General features: G+C 43.3%; 1 protein-coding gene across 1 annotated transcript in view; it reads right to left on the minus strand.

Annotated features, from left to right (window-relative positions):
* The window catches only part of magi3a (membrane associated guanylate kinase, WW and PDZ domain containing 3a), a 243,449-nt gene that overhangs the window by 22,199 nt on the left and 197,961 nt on the right, over positions 1-23,289 (minus strand). The window contains exons 6-10 of the mRNA XM_072449267.1: positions 22,026-22,105; positions 19,546-19,603; positions 12,176-12,282; positions 2,385-2,588; positions 1,013-1,612 (exon numbers count right to left, since the gene is read on the minus strand). Of these exons, the coding sequence (XP_072305368.1) occupies positions 1,013-1,612; positions 2,385-2,588; positions 12,176-12,282; positions 19,546-19,603; positions 22,026-22,105 (1,049 nt within the window). The remainder of the gene's footprint in view (positions 1-1,012; positions 1,613-2,384; positions 2,589-12,175; positions 12,283-19,545; positions 19,604-22,025; positions 22,106-23,289) is intronic.

A 23,289-nucleotide genomic window follows, 5' to 3' on the forward strand; every position in this document is an offset into this window, starting at 1 on the left:
AGGAGCTTCGAGGTGTACAACTTGACAACTCCAGGTTTGTGATGACTATACAGCAAGACAACACGGTTAAAAGCGAAACAAAAGTCGGTTTAAAGGCGCACTATGTCACTTTTCTAATGGGAACTAATCACCTATTAGAAATAATCAGTCATATTTTGATAATCGTAATCGAAATCTGAACTATACAAAGTCTAAAACACATACACAGACCTTTTTAATGACACAAACAGTGGCATTATTGAATCAAAATGTTGCTTTTCATAAATAATACACTTGGTAGTACACATGGTGGTCTTCAATCACCATTAGAGTAACTGACAAATCTCTATTTAAAGTCATACAATGTGACTTTCCAGGCAGAGCAATAACAGGAGAGCACCTTTAAGATAATCCAGGCCCTTTTACCTACACTGCTTTAGTGCAACAACTGCACGGAGTGATTCTGAGCAGCGCACAGGTCTACAACATAAAAGACAGGCAGATTGGCCCACACAGACGAGCAGTTAGTGGATGAGGATGAGGGCCCCAGGAGCTCTGAATCCAGCTGACTGCATCTGAATGGCAGAGATGTGAAATGTGGGCTGGTGCAGTGCAGTAAAGTCAAAGAAGAGGAAGCCACGACAAGGCCACAATTATCCTCCATTCTCCCGAGCTCCGGCGCTCGTATCCTGCGCCGCCCGTGTTCTTTGAGCTCAGCCTCATGACTGTCCCGCTTTGGGAAGCTGCACGCTGAGAGTGCCAGAGTTACTGTGGAGCCGAGCGTGAAATTGCTTTATTTAAAATTGGGAAGAATGTGTCTGAGCGCGCGGTAGTTCCTTTATTCTGCTTAATTTTATACATTGTTTTCGTTACTTATTCTAAGTGTAAATGACTGAGGTAGTTCCTGAGTCGTCAGGTGTGATTCATGCAGAAAGTTTCAAAGAGAAGTCAACATTGTGCCTGAAATAACCGCACCGTCGTCACATCATGAATACACATGTGATCAATATGTTTTGAATGGTGAATGTCTTACCCCCTCTGAGCACCAGCAGGTGCACCTCACTGCCCACAGGCAGGTCCTTCAGGATGTCCACCACCTGCGAGTGGCTGAGCGTCTGCACGTTCTGTCGGTTGATCTCCTTGATGACGTCTCCCTTCAACAGGCCGCGGCACCACTGAGCGTCCAGGATCATCTTGACCTTCTGACCCAGAGGACAGTCTGCGATGGCGAAGCCGAAGCCTCCGGGGCCTTTGACCAGCGGGACGCTCACTAGCTCAGGCTGCAGCAGCGTGGGGTCGGGCCCCTCGGCGTGTGGAGGCGCGTGGTGGTGCGTGTGGTGGTGGTGGCGCCCTCCGTTGGTCATGGGAGCCGCAGCTTGTCTGGACAGTGTACCTCCGTCAGTGATGTTGTACCCGGGGTCCTGCGGCGTGGAGCTGAGCGAGGGGGACGTGTCTTTAGAGGCCAGCTGTCCTGACGCCTCGTCACTGCCGCTGTTGTCCTCGGGCAGAGGATAACCTCGGCACAGGACCAGGTCCACGTACTGGTTTATGGGGATGGACTGGAACATCTGCACCACATCTGCATGAGTCTTCCCCAAAACACACAAGCCATTGATGTCCACGATCACATCTCCTGAAAGGGTCAAGAAAAGTCCAATGTTACACACAACCCTATATATATATTATATATATATATATATATATATATATATATATATATATATATAGCTGGATATATAAAAAGCTCCTCCTTCAGCTCCTCCTTCTCCTACGCTCAAGTGTGAAATGTATGTTTGGAAAAGGAGCAAATGGTGTCCCTCTCTCCATCTTTCATCTCCTCAGTAGAAAGAGCAGCCCACAGCCCTTGGCCCGGGTCAGATCTCTGTAGATGACCTGAAATGCTGACTGTGGTCTGGCCCGGAGCCAGACTCGGCCACCTACACACGATCAATAAAGCCAAACGCTGCTGCAGCATCTCTCCTGATATGAGCCCAAAAACTCACTCACTACAATCTTCAAGGATACGAGCTGGTCTAGTGTAAAGTACTTACAGTCTACACTCGGCTATTATAACCCAATGAAATTAATTACTTTCTGTATAACCAATTCCCACCGTCTCATGGGAAAAGACATTAATAACTGAAAATGATTACACTGTTCAACTGCAGCCCTGAACACAGAGCAATCAATATGGGAGTAATGGGAATCCCGGCGCTTTCATTCAAATAATAAAGATGATTTTGTCCTATATTAACGCACATGCTTTCACTTCTGCTGTAGCTCTTTTTTATGAAGCTGTAGACATTTTTATGACACACAGGGAACCCTAAAGCACACGTTATTGGCCTCCTCAGTGTTTGACCCGTCCCTCAACACGACTAAGGCCAGAGTGGGCGGCGTCCTACCCGAGGCGATCTTGTTGTCGTGCGCGGCCGGCCCGTCCGGAAGCACGTTCTTGACCTGAAGGAACTCGTCAGGCCGGTCTCCTCCGATGATGGTGAAGCCGAAGCCCTGGGCGCTCTTCCTCAGGGACGTGTGCAGCACGGAGCCCTGCAGCTGGGCGGGGTCCCTGGTGAAGCCCCGCACACCCACACGAGGAGCCGGCTCTTCTGAGGGACACAGGACACACACCAGAATACACCGTCAAATAACACCACCGCTGACAGAGCAGAAGAACTTGTAATGGAGGTTTGAAGGTGAAGAAGAGCAGCTGTCGCCACCAGGTGGAGCTAGAGGCCAGACAGAAAGAGTACAAAATGTTACTTTCTACATTAAGTTTGCAGCTATAAAAGGACAACTTGAGGTGAAATTGTGCACTGCAGTTCCAAATGTCAGTGTTATGGGTGTTTTTTCATTTCATTTCAGAGATGAGGGAAGCGGACGAGGGAGTTTGTAGAAAACATGCGTTGGCACATTCGGGAACTTGTGCAGCGGCAACCGAGTCCGCCATTTTGAAAGGGGCACAACAGCACGTCTACTACATACGAAATCCAGGAAATATGAGGCCAAAATGGACATTGCTCTGTTGACTGACCAAGGAATGAGAGCTTTGTCGTGTACCGTAGTAAAGAATCAAAGTATTCGTAGCTCATTATACCGTAGAAAAGGATGTAGTCGTGTTGGTTTTCATATATCGCGTGCCCCTTTTAAAATGGCCGCTATGGGGAAGTCCTGGCTGTATATTCGGTTTTGTCCGTACGTGCGAATTCCACGATACATTTTCTACACGAGTTCCCAGCTCTGTGGAGAGTCAGTCGACGTGATGAAGTTCAGGAGCAGGATTTAAATGTACGGTCAGGAAACAGGTTAAGGTAAAAAAAAAAAAAAAAGGTTAAAGTTAGGGTTTGGTAGAGTTTTAGGAGCAGTATTACGGGTTAATAAAATGGTGTCCTTGATGGTGGTTGATGTTGGAGCAGAACTAACTTATTTGTCATCTACAGACCTCAACTTACACCATAAACTACACTATAAAACAGCACAGATATACCAGTTTAGGCCAGATCATAGCAAGAGAACGTTCAATCGTGGCAGTATTCATCTTTCTTTGAGTCAAAATCGAATGCATTTTTCTGAACTTTTGATACGTTCTGTTATGCTTTTTAAGTTTAGTACGGTTTGATTAAATCACCTCGTCTTTGGCCGCGTCGGAGCAACTGAAATTCAAAATCTAATAGAAGTGGTGCTGTCGAGTTGGGAAATACCCCGGAGTTTATTTGGCAGACTTTGTGAGCAGAAGTTGTCAGTTGTGATCACGCTCGGCTCGGCGAGATAATGTAGTGAGAAAACCGTCTTCGGGGTGAGAAGGAACAGAGAGAAAATGAAAAAAGAACCAAGCAGCCCATACATTTCCATCTGTTTCTGTCATCTATGCCCCTCCCCACACCCCCCACCCCCGCCTCGCAATTACACCGCCAAAATACAACTGCAAAGTCAAATATTCACGTACAGCAACACTTTTAACTCTGAACACGTGATCAAAGCTAAGGTGATTTCAAGATGTTCTTCTACATGTGGCAAAGGCGACTTTATTGAACACTTTACTGGGCTTCAAAGTAAAACAGGAAATAAACATAAACCGGGAGCTGTTATTACCTTGTCGACATGTCTAATGTACTGCCATTCTTTTCTCAGATGACTCACAGTTCACTCACATCTTCCGTAATGTGTTAGTGGACAAAATGACCAGATCAAATCCCATAGTGCAGTCTGCCACCCGTTTATTCAGTGTTCTCCTGTTAAATGCAGCTCCAGCATAAACAGATCGACTTTTTCACACCCACTCCAGCTTTAATCACGTCCCAAGATAATATTAAGATGGAACGTTTAAAAAAAGAAAAAGATAAAATTGACATGGTAAACTAGAGGCTAAATTGTAATAGCTTTGGTATATGTTAAATAATACTTCTGTTAGCTCTTTTTGCGCAGTGACGATAAATAAAGTAAGTACATTTGGCCTTAAGATTTCATGGCAAATTTCCTCTGGTCTGCCTCCAAGACGTTTACATGGGGCAGCGTTATAGAGGACGAGAACTGAGTGTGTGTGTGTGTATGTGTGTGTGTGTGTGTGTGTTTGTGTTTGTGTGTGTGTGTGTGTGTGTGTGTTTGTGTGTCTGTGTGTGTGTGTGTGTGTGTGTTTGTGTGTATATGTGTGTGTGTTTGTGTGTCTGAATCTAACTACGGTACGGGTTTCTCTGTGCCGTGATCTGAATTTTTTATTAGAACATAGATCAACAAAAACAAAACAACATCACAACAACAACAGAAAGGAAAAAAATAAATTAAAAAACATAAAAAAATGCATAAAAAACACAAAAAACAGTCAAAGTAAAGGAAGAAAAATCAACTGAATTAATAAATGTTAAAATACCCCACACACTGAATTAACCAGCATAAAAAAGTTATTTAAGTTAATTTATGTTAGTTTTATCTTCGAACTAACTCTCTACTCTTTGGTAAACACGGTTATTTATCTCATAACTCACCGAGAAAGAAACGGGAAGTGAAGACCCACATGTTTTAAGGCCTTAAAAGACCATATTCTCTGCACAAATATACGGGAACGGGCTGAACGGGCTGAGCGGGGCTGCTGTCGGTTCCCACGGTGAAATATGAGGGAACATCAATCTCATTAAGCGGCGGCGCGGCCCGGCCTCCCTTTTACTCCGACACTACTCGCGATGTGTCATGGGAACGTCGTCTGCGTAATTGGGCCTTTGGCGGGCGGATGAATGCCACAGCACCGGAGGGAAAAAAGCTCACGCCAACTATAATCAACATGTATGTTTTAGAGCAGCGAATGAAAGCGTTTATGAGAAGAACGGTGACAACTGAAAACAGTCTCCAGTCAATCAGTGAAATGTGTGATGTGCTTCTCTCGCCGTAGCTTTCCTTTGCTCTTCATGAAGCGTTCTGTTTGATTTAAAGGGGTTGAATCGAAACAAAATTGTGAGAATCTAGCTTTAAGTGGCACCTTTTGGTCCGTGTAGCTGAGCAAAGTGTGTTTAGCCTAAGTGTAGACGTTATAAAACCAGAGTAAGGTCAAAAAGAGACCACTGTGTGCTGTCTGCATCCAATAATAAGGTCTTTAATCGCCCGAGAACCAGGAATGCACTTGTTTTTAGCTTCAATGTGACGGCTTTACTGTGACGGTGGTGAAAAGTGAATATCTAGGATGCCAATTACGCGTGAGGAAAGAATAACTTTGGATCCTTTTGTTTGTTTTTCACGACACTATTTGAAACAAATTACATAATTATTGGCAGAAAATGCAGCTAAAAATATTTCTTCCCTGTTGTTACAGATTGGTCAATGACAAACCACTGCTTTAAAACCAACTTTATCGCTATAAAAAGAGCCTTAGAAATATTAGATAAAAAACATGACTCCTTAATACTACGTTGACAATTTAAAAATAATAATAATAATTTGTTCCATTTTTAAAAGCTGACATGGTCTTTGTCCGACACCTTTGAATGAGTTTATTAAATTCAGATGTGGAACAAGTGACAGAGAAACCAGAGCTTCTACTGGAGGTGATAGTGCAGTATCCCAGCCTGACATTAAACACATTTAAGACATTTAAGGTCTGTAATAACTCATTCTGAAGTGTTGTTTGACCCTAATGTTTTTCTTTGTGTGATGTGTATGTGTTACATGTTCTTTTCCGAGGCTAATTCTTGCATATTTACATTGTATGTTCATTAATATGCACTGTCCCTTTCAACTAAATACAATCTAAAATTAAATACAGCGTCAGTAAATATAAATTTGTTTTTTCATAGACTGTAATTGTTGATGTTAACAGTGCAGTTGGGCAATATTAGATCTATAAAATGGCTTTTCAATTGGCAATAACCGGCCATAACGGGCAGAGACAGTTCAGCTAAAACTGATTTAATACTGATCATTTGAGCAGTTAATGCACGAGATTGAAGCCGGATTGGGACTCACGACGCTGTGGTCTGCTCTTTACTTCAAAAATTGCGACTTGATTGGTGAAAAATGTATATTTAGTCGAAATTATACACGTCATCTGTTATATTAGCGCCAAAATATGTTGCGTTGAAAGTAAATGCGTGTCCTTTCTCAGAGGCGCGTGCATAGGCCTTCACTCCCCCTTCACGCCCTGTCAAGCCCCTGTCAACACTGCGTCTTTATACGGCCGGCGTGATGGACAGGAGCGCAGGAGGAGGCGGCCGCGGACACAAAGTCGTGTTTACATAGTTCTGATTAAGCCCGAGACTGAGGAGAGCCGTGTTTTCTCTGAGGCAGACGTGATAATAGGAAATGTCAGTGTGGTAATTATGGCCAAGCTAAATGGCACAGCGCCTTTTTCACTCCGTGGGGGTAAAAGCGCGACAGGATCGAGAGAGTTCTCATTCAAAAGTATTCTGATACTGTGTGATACAAGCATTTATCCGTATATATTTTTACTTATGTTGTTTTAGCTAATACAGTCTTTGTAAACAGAACACCTGCATTCTAAAGTTCAATGGGATTAGCAGCATTAGCATTAGCCTCCAAAAATAGGGACCGTTTTGGTCGACTGATGACCCCTCGTAACACCAGAGCCTTGACAGCATTACATTATTTCTTTCCTCTGTGCTGGACAAATCACACTAAAAAATACATTAGGGCCGTTTGACAATTACATTTTAGTTTTATTTCACCAAGCACCACACATCCCACTTATTAGGAATTAGGGAACCTTAGCAAATGTAGCATGATGTTAGATATTTTAAAACTGTTCTCCAAGAATTTTTGAACAATGAACAAGAATTATTGGTTTCCATGGTCTATAAACATCTTATTCCAGTTTGCTACCTGAATAAATAAATGGTATACAGTGATCCCTCGCTATAACGCGGTTCACTTTTCACGATCTCGCTGCTTCGCAGATTTTCATCATGCCTTGTGTTCTGCATTCTGATTGGCTAAACAGTCTCTCCGCGTCTTCTCTACCTGTGTGTCAATAACGTTATGGATTAATATGTACACGTACGTAAAACCGCTTGCCAAATTGAAGTTTGCGAGGCCGGTGAGAGCGCGTGTGAGCTCCGGGAGAGGCCGGTGAGAGTGCAGTACAAACGTTTATACAGTACTTTTATTTGTTAAACAAATGCTTGGGCCTGTAAAAAAGGTTTTGTTCCTTGCTTTCAATGTTTTATGGAGTATTTCATAGTATAATAACTGTAAAAAAATAAAGGTTTCTACTTCGCGGATTTCGACTCCCGCGGGTTCTTCTTGGAACGTAACCCCCGCGATAAACGAGGGGTCACTGTATAAGGTTCATATCAGTACCAGGCTGAGTGAGCAGCTATTCTTTTAAAATTGTAATATTGTTATGTATCTTATGTGTTTTTAATAATAAATTAGAGCATTAATATTGATCACAATTCACATATGAAGCGTAAATTCAGCCTGGAAGACCTAACACCATCTACGTCCACTGCCCCTCCAGCTCAACCAACTCACCCAAGCCAAGCGTCCACCTGTCCGTCCGTGAGAGTCGGATCTCTCCTTCACACGGAGCTCCTCCAGGTTTCTACTTTTCCCAAGGAGGTTTCTTGTAGTTTTTCTTGGCCGAGAAGAAGGGTCTAAGGACAGGGGACTCCCGTGTCATCGCCCCTCGCACCCGCTCCCCATCTTCAATCATCGCACCAAAGTCCCTCCTCCCCGCGGCACGTCGCACCTCCCCGCTCGTAATCAGCGCACAGCCGGTCCGATTTTAACCCTCAGGGAGATGGCGCTGCTGCTTCAGACCGTACTGCAACCCACCACCTCCCCTCCTCCTCCTCCTCTGCATCCCTCTCATCCTAATCATCTACCCTCTCACCATATCTACCACCACCAGTCTCCAGGCCCTAGGGGAGACATCTAATACAAATAGATCATGGAGTGCTCATGATCGTCATGTGTTCCGCCGGGGTCTGAGCGCCAAATAACCTTCATAATAAAGCTTGCTAAACAATCTTTTCTGTATTTCTGAGTCTCTCCAGGGTGAATTGATGTTGTTCTTCAATAGAACTGTGTTACTTTACTGAACCAAGACCAACTGACCTCTTTATGACCCCTTTCACACCTTTTCACATCCTTATCTGAAGGTATTTCCTTGTCATACCCAAAATAGAGTAGTCAAAATTGAAATCAACTGGAAAAAAATATTTTACTTGTAGATAATGACAAAAAAAGTTTCTTTCTTTCTACTAAATCATTCTTATGGCTTGGTAGCACTGCCATAAAGTACACACTGCAGTTGTGTTATCTAATTACATTATAAAACACTGCTATGAAATGCTCTTTTATTGGAGCAGTCTATTTTAAACATGTTTTTTTAACTCTCCATTGCTTCATGTGGGCTATAAAATCCCCCCTGAAGCGTGCAGTGTAAATAAGTCATCAGTCATTTGTCGTCCCGTCTTGTGCAGCCGTTCTGAACACGCCGCTCCTCAAATCTTACACTTCTCTGCTCCTTCTCTGAGCCTCATAAAAACACTCGGTTTCAAAGGTCCCACAGGATAGGATAGTCATCCGGTCTCGTGCTCTTCTCCAAAAGTCCTTAAAATCACAGCCAGACATGTGGTCATTAAAACTGCATGGTTATGCTAGCTTTTGTTTTTCTCCCCTTTGTTCGTTGTTCCTTCTGCTGCCACTAGATGGAGCGCCAATACTAATTTGGATGAGGGGACGTCTGACTGTGAAAAGGTTCCGTTCAATACATACATTATTCAAAGTTGTAAAACATTATAAGCCGACGTAAAAGAACTCCAAGGCAACACAAATACTGCAGAACAGTGAATAATGGATTGAACTCGGGAAACCGTTGGCTTGATGAAATTTGAGTCCGGGATTACACTTATTACACAATATTATGGCTGAGTTAATGCGCGGATGCTTTCTCTGTGTCTGCGCTCTGGGCCGTCCCGTAAGAGGTCAGGGCTTGTCAAAACACAACACCCACGACCATTAGTTTTCATTAACAAGGCCCGAATATGAGCGCCGGGCGCGTCGGGGGAGGGGCAGGAGCCAATACGAGCCCGGCGCCGCGGAGAGACGGGGCATCCCATCGAGAGCGTGAAAGATACGGGCCAGACGCTGCAGTAATGTGGTCCCGTGTGCCTGCGTGCGGTGGAAATGGCTCATCATTCAGGCGAGTTCGGGACGTGTTGGCTGTAAAGTGCGTCCCCCTTTGGTCCTGTCGTCCAACACCTTCTGCATCATGTTTGCTTTTCTTTCTTTTGCGTGTGCAGACAAACGGCTGAATGGAAGTCCAGCGTTTTTTTTTAAATGGGAAATTGTATCGACTGAATATTGATGACCACTTACAGTCTTGCTCGTCCATTTATAAAAGGCACAGCGGAGCATCCCACAAAAACGATATATGTCACCAGCGACTGAGAAGAGGATCTGATCAACAGCCACATACAACTCCTTTAATCCGTTTTCTGTTTCATTTGGTCTGTGCCACGTTAGTTTAAGTTTAATTATTCTTGTTAAAACCTGCCCAATTGTGAACAATCAGAAAGAAATTAAGACTCCAATGAAACTGTTAAACGAGAACAAAGTACGGTATTTTCCAGACTATAAGTTGCACTTTTTTCATAGTTTTGGCCGGGGTGCGACTTATACTTATAGTTATACTCCGGAGCGACTTATATGTGATATTGTTTGTTATTTTCACACTTGTTTTTTCCTTCTCTATTGTGCATTTTTTGGCTGGTGCGACTTAAAGTCTGGAAAATACGATAACATTTTGAACTTATTAAACGTCTTTGTAAGTCCCTGTGATGGTTAATGATGTATTTTCCCCTGTGTGTTTGAAACATCTCCCCCGACGCAAAGCGATTTCTCCTTTGGATTTTTTTTTCACTATTTGGCAACGTTGAATGTGTTTGCATGTGAGGATATGGCTTTCTTAGGGTTTAATCTCTCCATCTCTATCACAAGGGAGCTCCGTTGTTAAAGCTAAAGCTAGAGCTACCTCCGCTTCAACATGACATTTCAATCATCTCCAATAAACTCCAATTCTAATTGAATAAATGCAACAGAGCAAAGTTTAATACCGAGTAAACCCATCACCAGAAACGTTAGAATCATTTCCATTTCTTGTCCTTCCTTTCTTTGTCGGTTTTGAAGCTTGCGCAGTGTGAAATGAACAGGAAAACAATTGGTATAAATGATCAAAACGTTATCAAAATCCTAATGAAACTCTTGGATTTGAGGTGGCGTGGGGGTCTCAACTTTCTCCTTCACTGCGTCTCCTCTAACTTGCCTTTGAACAGCTCGGAGCCGGAGCAAAGCTTTGTAATGTGAGCGCCGGGGCCCTCTCAGTCGTGTACGCGCTCGTCAAATGAATTCTGCCCCTCGGTCGTGCCGCGCGGGGCCCGGATCCATTATTCAAATTGAAAGTGGTTGCTTCAGAGCGTATGGGCGGTTTATCAGCGGCCTGTCGACTATTTGACCATCTCCTGCCCTGACAGCGCAGCCATCAGGGAAATGATATGGGCGCATTACCAGGGGGACGTCGCAGCTGATAACACCGGGCCCCGAAAACACATGGAACAATGAGCGCTGGTCATTTCACCTCGCATTAAAGAAGAGAAAAGAACTTGGCATTTGAACCACAGCTTTAAGTTACAAAACTGTCTGTACTTTACTTCTCTTACACTACATTTTACACTGGATACTTTACTTCATACATCTGAGAGCAGGTACTGTCCAGATAATTAGTTTTGACCGTCTTTAAATAAGATTACCAATGGAACAGGAATTAAATATCTTGTTTGACTTCAAATAAGAAAAAGACAATCATTTTAGAACTTGAGATAAAACAAAAATGCTCCTGCACAAGTTCTATTGGAAAGTCTTGCTATTTAATTCAGTCACTTTTGAACAAAAAATATTAAAATGACCAGGAAAATTAAAAGTCAAACAAACATCAGCTCAATTTTTTATCAAGAAATCGTTGTGGAATAATTAGACGTCAATTTTTTATGTAATACTTTTCCTTTAACTTGAGCATTTTCTTTAGTTCTTTTTTTTAGCCTGTACTTTTATTTCAACCAAATTAAGTACTTCATCCACTAGTGCTTAAAGTACACCAAACCATCATTTGTTTTGAAGAAGCAGAAACTCAAAGAGACTCAAATGCATCAAAATGACTAACGCTCACATTTAAAACAGTCTCTGCCCAGAAACCAATCCATTTAATGTATTTATGACTTACATAAGCTTGACTTTCCTGAATTAAAATGGCATGGATTTCTCTCAGAACTAGTTTAAGACCACATGACTAGGATGTCAAGATTAAATAATAGTTGTGACCATTTTAGAAGCAAAATTAAGCATTTTTTGTTCAATCTATTGTACAAAAACAGACTAAAATGTAAATAACAGTTTTTATCTGGCTGTTTTTGGTCAAATTTGATCTTTCAGAAAGTTAAATTTTGCAAAGTCGCTCACAAACTTGAGGAACATTAACGTGTCAAGACAATGAGAATGAAAGAAAATACATCCCGAAACATGATCATTTCAACCAAATAAAACTATAAAAACTAGCATGGTATTGTATCAAAAACAAACACGTATCGAAATGGTGTTTGAGGCTTTACTGTTGCGACACAGAACGCTGCCCACGTAAACCTGAGATGTGTAATGACCACACAATTGACCACACAAATGAGCGCGCTGTGTTCACCTGGCTGTGCGGCGGCCGGTGCCATGGTCCCTGTGGGCGTGTCCCCGCTCGTCCTCCTCTTGGCCTCCATCACCGGGTTTTCAAACCGAGTCTTCTGGTTTATGTGGCTGCGAATGGAAACAAAAGTACAATAAACTGTAATATTGAACATTCACACGTTTAAAGTTGTCCATCTTCGTCGCGTTCACACCCTTCAATGCGCCGATACTGAGAATGCAAACTGGTGATTTGAATGTGAGGAAGAAGCAGTCGTCGCAAAGGCTGCGCTAAGGCCGCAGTAATTTTATTACTTGGTTGACGGATTTTTAAATGAAATATATTGAACAGGCGGGCGAAATATAAATATAAATATAATTTAAATTTCAAAAGATTTTTTCTTCCTTGTTTACCCAAAGCGCACCACGGGAGGAGGGGGGGCGGAGAAGCGGCGTGCAGGTGAGTGTAACAGTAGATTTAGTGTGTTTTGCATTGGTAGAACTGACGCTTCTAAGTGTGCAGTCTTAGTCACGGCAAAACGCGCTGGAGAAAATGTGGTATACGGGTTTAAAATGTGTATTTGCAATATAAAGGAGTTAGCGCTGCGCCTAGCAGACAAGTAAACGGGCGCGCGCGTCTTCTCATGCTCCCCTGGGACCGCGTACAGGATTTTGACGAAAAATTGCTTCACGCGCTCTTATCTTTTGACTTAATACCGCTTTTTATATTTCATTTAATGCTATTTTGCCTTGTCGGCGGTACTTTATAAAAAAAAAAAAAGATAATTTATTTTATTTATATTGTAGAAATGAATAATCTAAGTGCGGCAGATCCGTAAACCAAGTGATGAAATAACTGGCCTAAATAACACTTAATAATACATAATTCAGTGCTTCCTTGTTTTAATGCAGCTCAAACACACTTTTCCCTCCCACTCCTTCTATTGGTCAGGCTCCTTTGGGGATTTCATTATTCTAAGAAGAGTTGAAACAAATGCAGCAGGACTTAACTCTTCTTAGAAAAATGATATAATGGGACGTCTCCAAAACCGTCACCAATTATTTTATCACAAGGAACTCTTAAAGAAAGTGAATGTACAATCATGCTGATGAATCAAAGTACACATCTATTTGTTGCCAGATGTCACTGTAAAAGTACTTTCAATTACACGCTGAACACATATTATGGTACTATCACATCTGGAAGTACCTTGAGTTTTACCTAACTGTGCAATTATTCAAATCAAATGTATAATCATGATTTCAATTATACCTCTATTACCAAAATGGAAAAAAAAAATTGCGTGATTGAGTGAAGTGATTTCAAATTAGCCAAAATAATTGTGATTATGATTTTGAGCAGCTCTAAACTTGAGTAAGAAACATTAACATCAAATAATGACAAGATCAGTGTGGTTAAAAACATACTTAGGAGTGTGGATACTAACATCATTTATGTCTGTATTTGTGTATTTATTTAAATATTTCAGTGTGCTAGAGCTGGATGTGATTTATTTGAGCTGTACTGAACATTATTCCCTCTATACAAATAAAAAGGTGCTGTAGATCATTTTATTTTAAACTCGTTATAATCTCTTTCCACTTTATTACAACAAATCAGGCACAAGTATTTCGTATATATGTTGCCGCAGTATCACTAGTAGAGGTTGGAGTAATCGTATAAATGTAGTAAAATTTGTGTGATACTATGAGGTGGTTGTTCTACAGTATTATCTCAGTAAATATACTTTTTAAAATCCTTTTGACGGCGTATTAATGTCTTGAGTCAGCGTTTGAGTGAGGAATGATTACAGATCATTTCTAATCTGGACTCTACCGCGCGTCGCTCTGTCCCGATGAAAGGATCAATATCTCGTATCTGTCTCTCTAATGGCGCTCATACAACAACAACACCTCTGTAATCTGTCCAAAGCCTCCGCCTCGACCGCACAGTGTGAGCGGGATTAGACGCTGGGACGCCACTCCATCTCCAAACAATTCACCATTCACGTCGGGTCACAACGTCCCAGACACAGTCACACGTCCCGGACACAGTCACACGTCCCAGACACATAGATTGTACAACAACTAGGTGTCTGGGTGTCGCTATGGCCCTCTCCAAAGCGACACCCAGACACCCAGTTGTTGTACTATCAAAACTAGACACTCAAAAAAACTATCGACACTGAAGAAAAATGTCGGTGTAATCCCTCATTTGTCCAGGCGTGTTCCATAGTAGAAAAAGCTTCAGTTGTAGTCATCTGGACTCTGAAAAAATAGACGTTTTGACTCTCATCCAAGAGTCATGGAAGGCTCCTCCCAATGGGCTGGACTTACCACTGAATAGTATAAATATCGGAGTTCTCGACCTAAATTCTTTTATTGACAATGACTCTTGGATGAGAGTCGAAACGTCTATTTTTTCTAACTGAGTCCAGATGACTACAACTGAAGCTTTTTCTACTACTGAAGAAAAAGCACAAAAAAGGCCATATTTGGACCATTATTGAATTGTTTTACAACTATTTAGTTAAAATCTAGTGTGGAACGTTTCAGCTTTTTAATAGCTTGACGGACATATGCCAGGTTTATAAGAGCTTCTAATTTGGACTTTATTTGGTGCGTTTATAGCGGTTATGAATATAAATGATCGTTTCACACCAATCGAGTAGCTATTTGTGGGAAAAATGTGGGAAAAGTGACATCACGCTCGGGACATTTGTTCCATAATTTACACAAAAGAAACAACTCTCTAAACATTGAGTCAATAAAATAAAGGTACTCTCATATATTTTTACTTGTCAAAAAAGAAAAGAAAAAAGAAGACATTAGATGAGTTTTTGCCCAGTGTTTCTGGGTAATGTTGTAGCATGATGTCATAGATTACAAACAGGAAGTACAATTATAAACCTATAAAAGGTTTATACTTTTTTCCCAAACTTAAACTTCCCAAAAGATATTTATCTTAACTATATTTTAGTTTAATGAGTCGTTAAAACCGTCAGTTCAGATCAATAAATTCAAGAATTTTCCTAAAAATGATTAAAAAAAATATGATTTTTTTTTAGGTTTATAATTTCACTTCCTGTTTGTTATTGATGTCATCACACTAGGAAATTACCCAGCAAACACTGGGCAAAAATTTGACAAATAAAAATATATGAGAGCAACTTTAAATGAGTTTATTTTGTGTTAATTTTGCATAAACTTGACGGGAATGAGTGTCCCTGGTGTGATGTCACGTCCTGTCATTTTCGTTAACGTTTTCTCCACAAATACCAACACAATTTGTGTAAAACTATGTATAAATACCCCAAATAAAGTCAACATTAGAAAATCTTAAAAACCTAAGCACTTTTCCTTATATCAAAAATCCACAAAAGTCAGACCTGATCATTTATATGAGTGACAGGGCCAATTACTCTTTTTTTACATCCACGCCATACAGCTGCAGAACTATTCATTTTATTTTATTTTTGAAAAATGTATACGAAAAGATGAATAAAAACATTAAAGGAAACATATTTGAACTTTTAACCATGTTTTAACATTGTTCCCTCGTCAAAAACATGCCTGGAGTTGAATTTAGTTTCATTCATTCTAGTTTGATGAACCCTGATTAGAAAGTCCTCTCCCTCTGAGAGTGTTTAAACGCTAATAATAATACAAATAATGCATAACATTTGTCCTTTAATCCGCCTTGACTTAATGTTGAATGTTAAAAACATTTTTATTAATTAAATTCAGTTTATTTTTGTAACGCCCAGAACTACAGCAACAGTTACCTCATGGGCGTCTCAGAATTGTTGATTTAACTATCAGAAAGTTAGATAATGAAACAATGAAACAGTCAAATAATAAAGAAGAATTGCCCCCTGTGGCTCAGAGAAGAGACTTTAAAGCAGCTCTGCTTGTGTACAAGTCTCTCCATGGCCTAGCACCAAAGTACATCTCAGACATGTTAGTGCCATATGAACCATCTCAGACTCTGAGGACCTGAGGGACCGGCCTCCTGCTGGTGCCAGAGTCAGGACTAAACATGGACCGGCCTCCTGCTGGTGCCAGAGTCAGGACTAAACATGGACCGGCCTCCTGCTGGTGCCAGAGTCAGGACTAAACATGGACCGGCCTCCTGCTGGTGCCAGAGTCAGGACTAAACATGGACCGGCCTCCTGCTGGTGCCAGAGTCAGGACTAAACATGGACCGGCCTCCTGCTGGTACCAGAGTCAGGACTAAACATGGACCGCCCTCCTGCTGGTGCCAGAGTCAGGACTAAACATGGACCGGCCTCCTGCTGGTGCCAGAGTCAGGACTAAACATGGACCGGCCTCCTGCTGGTGCCAGAGTCAGGACTAAACATGGACCGGCCTCCTGCTTGCTGGTGCCAGAGTCAGGACTAAACATGGACCGGCCTCCTGCTGGTGCCAGAGTCAGGACTAAACATGGACCGGCCTCCTGCTGGTGCCAGAGTCAGGACTAAACATGGACCGGCCTCCTGCTGGTGCCAGAGTCAGGACTAAACATGGACCGGCCTCCTGCTGGTACCAGAGTCAGGACTAAACATGGACCGGCCTCCTGCTGGTGCCAGAGTCAGGACTAAACATGGACTGGCCTCCTGCTGGTGCCAGAGTCAGGACTAAACATGGACCGGCCTCCTGCTGGTACCAGAGTCAGGACTAAACATGGACCGCCCTTCTGCTGGTGCCAGAGTCAGGACTAAACATGGACCGGCCTCCTGCTGGTGCCAGAGTCAGGACTAAACATGGACCGGTCTCCTGCTGGTGCCAGAGTCAGGACTAAACATGGACCGGCCTCCTGCTGGTGCCAGAGTCAGGACTAAACATGGACCGGCCTCCTGCTGGTGCCAGAGTCAGGACTAAACATGGACCGGCCTCCTGCTGGTGCCAGAGTCAGGACTAAACATGGACCGGCCTCCTTCTGGTGTCAGAGTCAGGACTAAACATGGACCGGCCTCCTGCTGGTGCCAGAGTCAGGACTAAACATTGACCGGCCTCCTGCTGGTACCAGAGTCAGGACTAAACATGGACCGGCCTCCTGCTGGTGCCAGAGTCAGGACTAAACATGGACCGGCCTCCTGCTGGTGCCAGAGTCAGGACTAAACATGGACTGGCCTCCGTACATGTGTGTGTGTGTGTGTGTGTTGAGAATGGGAGAAAAATAATAAAGCTACAGTATATAGCACAATGTCACATCAACGAATTCATTTCCAGCAGAGCAAAGAAAAAAAGCGAGAAAGGGAGATGGTAAAAGATGGAAAGAGAGAGAATTGCACTGGGACCCTCTTACGCAAAAGCGCTCGCTCGGCCGCTGTTCTGTCCCCACACGCTAATGAGACCAACTCCAAACATTGGGCCACTCTTTTAACTCGTCTGATGGGGATGGACTCGCCCAGGCCTAATCTGACCCCCCCGTTCTGCAACAAAGACCCGAGTGATGGTGATGTCTGGGCCGGAGGGCGGTGTCTGGGCTGGAAGGCGGTGTCTGGGCTGGAGGGCGGGGTCTGGGCCGGAGGGCGGTGTCTGGGCCGGAGGGAGGGCGGTGTCTGGGCCGGAGGGCGCTGTCTGGGCTGGAGGACGGTGTCTGGGCCGGTGGGAGGGCGGTGTCTGGGCCGGAGGGAGGGCGGTGTCTGGGCCGGAGGGCGCTGTCTGGGCTGGAGGGCGGTGTTTGGGATGGAAGACGGGGTCTGGGCTGGAGGGCGGGGTCTGGGATGGAGGGCGGTGTCTGGGATGGAGGGCGGGGTCTGGGCCGGAGGGCGGGGTCTGGGCCGGAGGGCGGTGTCTAGGATGGAGGGCGGGGTGTGGGCTGGAGGGCGGGGTCTGGCCTGGAGGGCGGGGTCTGGGCTGGAGGGTGATTGGTGCAACAGCGTGGGAAAGTCAAATGTAAATATCCACGCTATCGCTGCGAGTTGGATCCTTAGCGGGTCACATGGATCGTTAGCGGGTAACATGGGTCGTTAGCGGGTCACATGGATTGTTAGCGGGTCACATGGGTCGTTAGCGGGTCACATGGGTCGTTAGCGGGTCACATGGATCGTTAGCGGGTCACAATGAGCCCGTTGTCCGTAATGTGCCAGATTTGATAGACAAAAGCCGTTGTGTGAATCGAAACCTCAACTTGAATCCACCAAGAGGAAAGTGCTAAACTATATCTTCAATTACATCATCTAATTTAAGTTTACTGGCGAAAACAAAATCGATTCTGCTAAAGACTGTTGCGTTTTGGATGGAAGTTGTGTTTCATTAGTTCATTATGTGTCAGCGATAATTTAAGAAACATGAATTGGAGTTTAAAATGACATAAAGAGATTGTTTTTGTCCGACAAAAACGACGGTGAAACGCTTCTGTATCTCTGTATCTGGTGTCAAATACCTGAATGATTTGAACTTATTCTGTTCCAGCCTCATGTATTTCCCCCTCTCTCTCTTTGACGTGCACGGACAAACTGCTGAATTGAAGTTCGGTGTGTTTAAATGGCAAATGTTATGTTTGCTCATCTGTAAAAGTCACTGCTACTGCTAAAAAGTTTTGGGACCATTTGCCAGTTTCATTCTCTGCCCCTTCAAATAAGAATAAGAATAAAATGGTTGGCACATTTCCTACAAAAAACAGTAAACAACGCTATTAAAATACATAAAATAAGGCTAACTGATTGACAGGGCGTGTCTTTACAGCACTAATACCTCCCACAATTCTGTATTGAACAAACGTGGACACTATAAAAGTGCATCTATGAACAAAAAGTCAGTCTCCAGCACATATTACTGTTCATGTTATTTATGTTTGTTATAGACAAATAACACATTACTCACTCAGTACACGTCAGCCTGAAGCAGCACAAATGCAGATAAAAAGGTTTAAGTTCAGAGAGCGGCCACAAACCTTAAATGGTGTAATGGTGTAACCAGTAAGTGGTGCATAAAGCGCCTGTCAGAGCGTTACTGTCAGGACCAGGGAATGTTCCTTCATGTGGAGAGCAACATTCTGCTCACATAGAGGTTTGAAAGTAGAACTCTTGTAGAATACAAGTAGTAGTATACAAGTAATTATAACTCCCACACTTTCTATTGAGAACGGTCAATCGTTTGTCAATATGTAAAAATATGTAAAAATGTCCACAGCTGTGTACATTTTTACATATTCATATACCGGTATATAGTGTATACTGTGTAGTACAATGTATAATTCTTTATACTCCTACAGACAAGCTGCAGTTAGACGTTGGGTTATGTTTTATGAATTTAACTTAATGAGTCAAAAGCCATCATACTTGTGTATTGTTTGCAGTGTTGTGTGAATATAGTTAAATATTTGTATGTACTTCCAGCTGGAGCTTAAACATATAAGTGTACTTTGTGCTGCTCAGCTTTACTTACTCGACGTAGTAGGTTCCATACTGAGGGTCCTCGATTCTCTCCCACCCGTAAGGCAGCTCTGGACAGACACAGTCAGTGAGAGAAGTATTTGCATCAGGAGGACAAGGTTTAGACAGTATTTTGGACAAATGGACACGATGTCTGTTTACAGATGAATCTATTTGACATAAAATTGTATTTGTTCATTTGTACTAACCCTCATTGAGAGACATTCACACCGATTCACACAAATGAACAATTCATACTATATCAATATATATTAATAACTGTTCATTGACATCTTTGTTGAGATATAGTTATTTTTGAAAGCAACTTCATTTTCCCTTAAAAATAAGTCTGAAATGTATCAAAGTTTGAAAAAGTAGCACTTAAATGACAGTTAATACCCATTCATTATAATTTAAAGTTAGTTTTGACTAAAATTGTAGAAGCGATATCACATGACGTGGTACGATGGTCGACACTGACATTTGTGAAAAACGAATGCTTCTTTTCCAAACTATTGCCGCACTATATGGATGACATTGTGACCTCTCTGTGGTCCACATCCCCCCATCCCGTCCCCCCCATCTCGTCCCCCCATCTCGTCCCCGACATCTCGTCTCCCCCATCTCGTCCCCCCCATCTCGTCCCCCCCATCTCGTCCCCCCCATCTCGTCTCCCCCATCTCCTCCCCCCATCTCGTCTCCGGTCCCCCATCTCGTCTCCCCCATCTTGTCCCCCCCATCTCGTCTCCCCCATCTCCTCCCCCCATCTCGTCTCCGGTCCCCCATCCCGTCTCCCCATCTCCTCTCCCCCATCTCGTCTCCCCCATCCCGTCCCCCCCATCTCATCTCCCCCGTCTCATCTCCCCCGTCTCCGGTCCCCCATCTCGTCTCCCCATCTCGTCTCCCCCATCCCGTCTCCCCCATCTCCTCCCCCCATCTCGTCTCCCCCATCTCGTCTCCCCCATCTCCTCTCCCCCATCTCCTCTCCCCCATCTCGTCTCCCCCATCCCGTCTCCCCCATCTCGTCTCCCCCCATCTCCTCTCCCCATCTCCTCTCCCCCATTCCCCCATCTCGTCTCCCTCATCTCGTCTCCCCCATCTCGTCTCCCCCATCCCGTCTCCCCCATCCCGTCTCCCCCATCTCGTCTCCCCCATCTCGTCTCCCCCATCTCGTCTCCCCCATCTCGTCTCCCCATCTCCTCCCCCCATCTCCTCTCCCCCATCTCGTCTCCCCCATCTCGTCTCCCCCATCTCCTCCCCCCCATCTCGTCTCCCCCATCCCGTCTCCCCCATCTCGTCCCCCCCATCTCCTCCCCCCATCTTGTCTCTCCCATCTCGTCTCCCCCATCTCCTCCCCCCCATCTCGTCCCCCCCATCTCCTCCCCCCCATATCCTCCCCTCTGCGCCTCACACCTGCAGCGCACGTTAGTGTCACTGTGGGTTGAGGGCTTAACACACACATCACATCCTTTCACTCCAGCGGTCGAAGCAACAGCTTGAGTTTCCAGTGTGGTGTGAGCGACCCATGCGGCGCGGGGGAGACTTTTACGCAACACGGACCATAGAAAATTGCCTTTCGAGAGACGGCGCGGTGACGAGATCCGCGTGTGTCCCGGGAAGACATTATGAGGAGAGAAGACAGGGAAGAGAGAGAATCTACAATGTGAACAAACGTCACAAGTTCAACTATTCATTATACATTTATGCCAAATCTAGTGAACGGTGAAATTTTGTATAATCAAATGTCTTGTAGGAAGAAAGAATGAACAGAATAAATGGACATAATTGCCATTGTGGTGCAAACAGACTGGAATTATTTGGGATCCAGGAATCATTAAAATTGACATGTTAGGAATTATTGTGGCTTAAATTGGCTTTTTAAACATGCCTCTGTTCACTTTGAAACATGTTTTTCACATTCCTTCACAACGTAAAATAATGCCTAGACGTGTGCAGTTTGCAGAAAGCGTGCAGATATGGGAACAAATCAATCTAAAAGTGATGTGTCCATTCCGGAGACACCTGTCATGCTGCAATGTCAAATAAATATGGGAAGGAGTGTCTGGAATGCCTGCCAATGTGGTCTGATAAATTTGGATTTGGCTAGGTGTTTTTTATATTTATTTTTTATTTAGTTAATTTTATTGTATTCCTGTTTCTGTCATTTATTTGTGATTTAATGCATTTTTCCTGCTGTGTGAAGCCCTTTGAATTGCCTTGTGTATGAAATGTGCTCTACAAATAAACTTGCCTTGATTTGAAAAACTCGGAAGAATGAGAAAACAAACACATGAAGCCCATAGGCAACGTGAACGCCATGCTAATAGAGTTGTGTGCTTGTTATGAACACAGTTTGAAGGGTCAGGGATATTTTCGGAGCGCACAGAGAAGACTGTATATTTGATATGATGATAAGTTTAAACGCTAAAAGAAGAGGCACATTTCCATCATCTGTGTCCTTTAAAACTAATGTAAGAGTAGCTTTTGCCTTACCTCCTTCTTCACACTTCTCGGGGGGCTTAGCTTTCCTGGCGAGCCGCGGGTCCAGCCATGTGGTGGTCTTACTGTTGTGACTAAAACACAGGCAGGAAATCGCTTTAGGGTCTGCGCCATTTTTAAAAGCAGACAATTTATTAGCGTGATTCAGCAAGTATCACAGGGACTTATTACCCAGAAGCTCTTTCACAAGATGCACTGCCAAAAGTGAAGAATATTCACCTTCAAGTATTCATTTACTCACTTATTAAAAGTATTAAAATGATGTGCCAAGGGAGCAAGAAAAAAATGAATATAATAAGAAAACTAAAAAAAAAAAAAAAAAATTGCAACCTTGTATAAATATGTCAAGCCTGGTCTAATAATATATCTAACAGCAATTAAACATCAATTGCTTTTGGCTGCCTTTTTTGTCAACACACACATTCATTTGGCAGGATTTTTTTTCAAGCCAGATGCCCTGTCTGTTACAACCAGAACCATTGCCATTAATGCTCAGGTGTTGAATTAAAGTTATCTATTCAAATAAACCAAGGTGCTTATGGGATATTTAAAGAAAACATGTCATGCTTTTCTGAAATATGGTTATGACACAATTATCATTTTACCTTTGATTCATTTTAAATGGCAAAACTGATCCAAAATGACTTGAATTCTGCACAAACGGACAGCGTGTAGTGGATTTTCTTTTAGTGCTATAATGTCAAGACAACGCTACTGAAACCGACGCGTGACACTGTTTTGTAGAATGAAGTAGTGGTAATTTTAGATGATAACATGCTTAAAAGCTCTTAAAGCCGATCATGAATAATATGTACGCGACCCCCGGTTCAAAAGACAACCGTGTGTAAATACCTCATGTTATAACGTGGTCTCTTGCGGCGTATTGACAGGTGCGGCCTGCAATTATGTACTATGTCTTATTTCTTTGTACATTTTGTTGGAGCGGCTTTTATTCAGGAGTGCTGTACAGACCGAAAAGTACTGTACATGAAAAAAGATGGGAATAGCCCTGTTAAACCAAGATATTCCAAGATATTATGTTCACAGTGTACGGAAATACCCGAGGAACCGTCTACTTCTCTTGGGATCACAGAGTTTTCAAATCCTAACAATGCTCAGAGCAGAGTTTTAAGAGAGAGTATGAAGCAAGGCGGCAGAGGAACAGAGAGAAATGGGACACAAACGAGGAATAAATAGCATGAAAAATAGAGTGGAAATCATCCAACCCTGAGCGCAGACAGAGGTCAGGGTGGTAAGC

Source organism: Eucyclogobius newberryi, unplaced genomic scaffold, assembly GCF_026437365.1.
Source record: "Eucyclogobius newberryi isolate DKJ021-1_F unplaced genomic scaffold, fEucNew1.0.hap1 SCAF_17, whole genome shotgun sequence".
In the NCBI taxonomy this organism is placed as follows: Eukaryota; Metazoa; Chordata; class Actinopteri; order Gobiiformes; family Gobiidae; genus Eucyclogobius; species Eucyclogobius newberryi.